The sequence below is a fragment of the Pyrus communis genome, chromosome 10, assembly GCF_041283825.1.
Source record: "Pyrus communis isolate YQ-2024b chromosome 10, ASM4128382v1, whole genome shotgun sequence".
In the NCBI taxonomy this organism is placed as follows: Eukaryota; Viridiplantae; Streptophyta; class Magnoliopsida; order Rosales; family Rosaceae; genus Pyrus; species Pyrus communis.
In genome coordinates, this window is record NC_142574.1 from 14,472,389 (window position 1) to 14,478,837 (window position 6,449).

At 37.1% G+C, this 6,449-nt stretch overlaps 1 protein-coding gene across 1 annotated transcript; it reads left to right on the forward strand.

Moving 5' to 3' along the window:
* Nucleotides 1–2,442: 2,442 nt before the first annotated feature.
* Nucleotides 2,443–3,420, forward strand: LOC137743124 (uncharacterized). The gene has a single exon (XM_088677494.1). The coding sequence runs from the start codon at nucleotides 2,443–2,445 to the stop codon at nucleotides 3,418–3,420; it is 978 nt and encodes a 325-aa protein (XP_088533620.1).
* The last annotated feature ends 3,029 nt before the right edge of the window (nucleotides 3,421–6,449 follow it).

Here is a 6,449-nt window from a genome sequence, read left to right on the forward strand (position 1 = left end):
AATAGTGTCTAGTTATTGGTCCATTTTCATAAATAGTGTCTCATTCTTGGTCATGTTTCATAAATATTGTCTAGTTCTTACTCCAATTTCACCTATTGGTTTAGTTTTAGAAATAATGCCTAATTCTTGTTTTTCGTTTCATAAATAGTGTCTACTTATTGGTCCAGTTTCATATATAGTGTCTACTTATTGATTTAGTTTCACGAATAGTGTCTACTTATTGGTGAAGTTTTATAAATAGTGTTTAATTCTTGGTTCATTTTCATAAGGTTTGAAACTTAGACCCTTTTTGGTCATGCAAAAGCACCCATTGCGCCGAAAATGATGAACCCAGAAGTGACTATTTAGATCAAAACCTTGAGAAAATTATGTTATTTAAAAAGTTGTTTTCAATTATCAAATTAAAATTTCATCACATTTTTACATACCTACAATTAAAATGTCATCTTACAGAAATTTTTCCTTGTGCCCATAACACAAATGGTATACCAAGTGTTATTATGTAAATGGTGGAAAATTTTATTTTTGATGTTATTAATTTTTTAACACAAAAATCTCACAACTTTTATAAAGTGTATCATCCTGTGTTCTAGGCACATGTTTCTCGTCATCATAATTACTGTTGGGAAACAACACCACAAAAATAAAAGGGGGTACACGCCCCAGCACAAGTTGGGTTTTTTTTTTTTTTAAATGATTATTTTGTCCTTATTATTAAATAAAGTTAGTAAGTGGTTTTTTATTAAAATGTATAGATTTGAAACCCTTTTCATTAGTTTTCTTATATTGATCAACAAAAATGATCACAATCGGTGTCACATGTCTAATTTTTTCAATGACAACACATTGGTCTAAAGCTAATTTGTACAGAAAATATAATGAGTAAACTCCTATTTAGCTACCACATAAGTATATTTGTAGTTGTATTGTATTGCAATGAAGAATACATATCAGTCACTTGTATTAAGGGATTCTTCAGATAGTTTGTGGTGCTGATTGTGTAACTTTTTATAAGAAAATTTATAGATTATTTTTGCAAAAAAAGAAAGTAGACAAATTTAAAACCATTAAGACATCTAATTGCAGTAAAAGAATAGACGAATACACTTCTTCAAAGAGACACTAAAATGACTACCATTTAATTCAACATTCATACAATTTCGTATTTGAATAGTTTTGTAGATATAATATTTGAAGAAATACCTAAAAAATAGACAGTTAGATCGATGAAATGCATTGTAAAGTAAGCTCTACCACTAATCCCTCAAATAAGCTTATTTGTTGAAAATGCTGATGGGTAGTGAATGCCTACAGTGTTTTGGTGGAGTTTTTCAATGCCCTCACAGATTGGCTTTTAACATTTGAATTGTTTATGACTAAACATATACATTGTCAATTCCCATAACAATTTGAAAACTGACTTTGGGAATTCAGGATATCATTTTGTCAAAAAGTGTGTTGTAAATTTCAAATGTAGTAATACGAGTTGCTCTATAAATAGAGCACTCGACTACAATCAAAAGATACAGAAAAATATAAGAAGAAGAGAACGAGAAAAAAAATATCAGTAACATCATCTATTCCTCTGTCTTTATTTGTTATCCTCTTGTGCTATATTTTTAGTGTGACATTTTACATCTACCTTGCACCTACCATTAAAAAGGTTATCTCTCTAACTTTGACCTATTTATAATACGTTATCAGCACGAGTCTCTAAATATAATTATTCTCTCATCTCTCTTCGCTGAACGAAAGAAAGAAAAAAATGTTTCCCTTAAGGTTTTTACTGTTCATCTTTTTCCTCTACCTCAACTACGCGATGTACCCTCGCGACGAATTGTTTGCTCCATGCCTGCTCTTAGTTCTCAATCTAACGGTTACATACATCTTTGATTACTTATTTGGTGTAGAGATTGATTACTAACCCAGTATTTATTTATGTTAATTTTACTACAATCCAAGATGGTGCGGTACAATCGCCCATCTTGAACTGCAAATTTATTCTTACTGTAATCCAAGATGGTGCGGTATCATCGCCTATCTTGGACTGCAGATTTAATTTTACTACAAATTTTAGGTGGAGCGGTATAATCGCCCACCCTACCCTGCATATATAAATTTACCTGCTGTTTAATTTCTTTGCAATTTTAGGTGGTGCGGTATAATCGCCCACACTGCTCTGCATATTTAAATTTTCCTACTACTTGAGTGGTGCGGAATAATCGCCCATTCTATATTACATTATTTCAATGAGAATGGTGCGGTACAATCGCCCTCCTCATTCATCCTGAAAATCTCGAGCCAGAAGTTTCGAGTGCTTATCATTTTGGCCTGAAGATCAAAATGAAAAATTATAAGAACCAGAAGTTCTAACATCATATTCCTCTAGGAATACATATTATTGCAAGTTCTTACACATCTCATTTTCTTTCAGAAAAGAAAATGACGAACTTGGCGAAGCTTGAATTTGCTACCCTGGATATTACCGGGAAGAATTACCTGACCTGGGTACTGGATACCAAGATGCATCTGGAAGCAGGGAATCTTGGAGATACCATCAGGGAAGAGAGCAGCTCATCCTCTCATGATCGGGCAAAGGCCATGATTTTCATTCGTCGCCATCTTGATGAGGTGCTAAAGAACGAGTACTTAACGGTTGAAGATCCGTTAGCTCTCTGGAATGCCTTGAGAAACAGATACAATCACCAGACAACGGTGATTCTTCCAAGGGCCCGCTATGAGTGGACTCATCTGAGGATCCAAGACTTCAAGTCAGTGGCAGAGTACAATTCTGCGTTGTTCAGAATTACCTCTCAGATGAAGCTCTGTGGGGATATTATTACTAAGGAACATATGCTGGAAAAGACTCTCAGCACATTTCATGCCTCCAACGTGCTCCTGCAGCAGCAGTATAGAGCGCGAGGCTACAATGAGTACAACCAGCTGATATCTGTGCTCTTAGTAGTTGAACAGAACAATGAACTCCTGATGAAAAACCATCATTCCCGACCTACTAGATCTGCATCATTCCCAGAAGTGAATGCTGCTTCCCTCGAAGTGAACGCCACATCCTCTGGTGGTGATAATCATAAACGAGGACGTGGCCACAAGCGAGGTCGATGGAATAGGAAAGGCAAGAACCATGGAGTTCAGTTTCACAACCAGGTTCTGAGGCATAATTCAGGCCCGAGCTTCAAAAATGTGAATCGTCACAAAGGCAAAACTCATATGAACAATGCTCCCAGGAACTCTGAAGGAGCCTGCCATAAGTGTGGTGGCAATGGGCATTGGGCGCGTACTTGTCGTACCCCAAGACATCTAGTGGATCTATATCAAGCCTCCCTCAAGGAGACGGGTGTCGAGACCAATTTTCTCGACCAGGCTAGACCAATGGATATACATTATCCGGTGTTTAACTAATCAGGGCAGTTGAACACAACCTACCTAGATGTTCCAGACTTTATTGTGGAAAGGGGAAATGAAGTATACCGGTCCGATTAAATCATTGATGTACTTTTATTATGCTGAACTTGTAGTATTTCAGATTACATAAAAGTGGCATGTAAATTTCTTGTTATAACTTTCTTTTAACTCTGATTCTCTAACTCAGAGAGCATGGATAAAAACTGTGGTTATTCTCAAAACATGAGAAATGGTGGAGATATTTGTCTTGCAGACAGTGCAACCACACATACAATACTTCGTGATCGAAAGTATTTCTCAAGCTTAATACTTACAAGAGTAGGGGTAACAACAATATCAGGACCTTTAGATGTAATTGAAGGTTCAAGGAAAGCCCAGATTATGTTACCAAATGGAACAATATTGTCCATACAGAATGCATTGTATGTTACTCGATCTACTCGAAATTTGTTGAGTTTCAAAGACATACGTTTAAATGGATACCACATTGAGACAAAAAGTGCAGAAAATGTGAAGTATATATGCATTACCTTCAATGATACCCAGAAGCGTATATTGGAGAAGTTGCATGGTATGTCGAGTGGATTGTATTATACATACATAAGGACAATTGAATCACATACTGTCATGAACCAGAAGTTCATTGATTCAAAAGTTTACATGATTTGGCATGACCGTCTGGGTCATCCAGGATCTACCATGATGCGTAGGATCATTACCAACTCTAATGGACATCCATTAATGAGCAGACACATTGTTGTCTCAAATGATAACCCTTGCAAAGCTTGTTCTCAAGGGAAATTGGTAATTAGACTATCTCAACTAAAGGTTGATGCTGAATCCCCATCATTTTTGCAAAGAATTCAAGAGGATATTTGTGGGCCTATTCAACCATCATGTGGACCATTTCAATATTTTATGGTTTTGGTTTATGCATCTACCCGATGGTCACATGTTTGTCTCTTGTCTACTCGGAATGTAGCCTTTGCGAGACTTCTTGCTCAAATAATTAAGTTACGAGCACAGTTCCCAGATTATCCCATTAAGTCCATCTGACTTGATAATGCTGGTGAATTTACGTCTCAAACCTTTGATGATTATTGCATGACATTGGGCATTGATGTTGAACACCCTGTTCCTCATGTCCATACTCAAAATGGTTTAGCAGAAGCATTGATCAAGCAACTTCAGTTAATAGCTCACACTCTGCTTATGAAAACCAAATTACCAGTCTCTGCATGGGGACATGCCATCTTACATGCTGCATCATTGGTTCGATTGAGACCTATAGCCAACCATCAATACTCTTCAGTACCGCTCGTGTTTGGACATTATGTGCTATTTATGTGCTATTTATATGCTTATTGCACCACCGCAACGCACTAAAATGGGACCTCAGCGTAGACTGGGAATTTACGTGGGTTTTGGTTCACCATCTATCATTAGATATTTGGAATCCTTGACAGGTGATATGTTTACAGCTCGTTTTGCTGATTGTCACTTTGATGAGACAATTTTCCCGTTGTTAGGGGGAGAAAAGACCGTTCCAGAAGAACGGAAAGAGCTGACATGGGTTGTTCCCACCTTGTCTCATTTTGATCCTCGCAACATTCAATGTGAAAATGAAGTGAGAAGGATCGTTCATCTTCAAAGCATTGCCAATCAAATGCCAGATGCATTTAATGATGCTATGAAAGTGACAAAATCACATATACCAGCTGCAAATGCACCTGCAAGAATTGATGTCCCTGTTGGACAAAATAAAGTGGCAGCGAATAATTCATCTGGTGCACGCTTGAAGCGTGGTAGACCCCAAGGTTCAAAAGATTCAGCCCCTCGAAAGAAAAAGTCGAGGGCACAACTAAATCCAAATGAAATCATTCAAGAAGAGAAAATGAATGACACATCCACAATTCATGATTCTGGACTTCCGGAAAAAGAAAATGTCCTTGATGAGACACATGTCCCTGAAGAGACAGAAGTACATGAAAGCAAAGAAATCTCCATAAATTATGCATGTACAAATGAATTGTGGGATCGGAATGAAATAATCATCAACGATATGTTTGCATTCGCAGTAGCCACTGAAATCATCTTAAATGGTGATATTAAGCCCCGCTCTGTTGATGAATGTAAACAGAGACAGGATTAGCCTAAGTGGAAAGATGCAATCCAGGCAGAATTAAATTCCTTGGAAAGGCGGAATGTTTTTGGACCAGTAGTCCAAACCCGGCCTAGTGTAAACCCCGTGGGTTAAAAATGGGTATTCACAAGGAAACGCAATGAGAAAAATGAGATTGCAAGATACAAAGCACGACTCGTTGCACAAGGTTTTTCTCAAAGACCTGGAATTGATTATGAGGAGACATACTCTCCTGTAATGGATGCAATTACGTTCCGTTACTTAATAAGTTTAGTGGTTTCAGAAAAACTTGACATGCGACTTATGGATGTCATCACTGCGTATCTATATGGAGAATTAGATACTGACATCTATATGAAAGTCCCAGAATGACTTAAGTTACCTAAAACAAGTAACAAACCACGAGGTATGCTCTCGATCAAATTAAGGCGATCATTGTATGGGCTGAAACAATCTGGACGAATGTGGTATAATCGTCTCAGTGAGTGTTTGATCAAAGAAGGGTATATCAACAATGTTATTTGCCCCTGTGTGTTCATTAAGAAATCCAATTCTAGATTCGCTATAGTGGCAGTATATGTTGATGATATGAATCTAGTTGGAACTCCTAAAGAGCTCAATAAAACTGTTGAATATCTGAAAAGTGACTTTGAAATGAAAGACCTTGGGAAAACAAAATATTGTCTCGGCCTGCAGATCGAGCATTGTGCTAGTGGAATTTTGGTCCACCAATCAGCTTACATTGAAAAAAATTTGAAGCAATTTGGTATGGACAAGGCTTATCCACTCAGTACGCCAATGGTCGTTCGTTCTTTGGATATTAAGAAAGATTCATTCCGTCCAAAAGAAGATGATGAACTGGTCCTTGTCCAAAAGTATTATA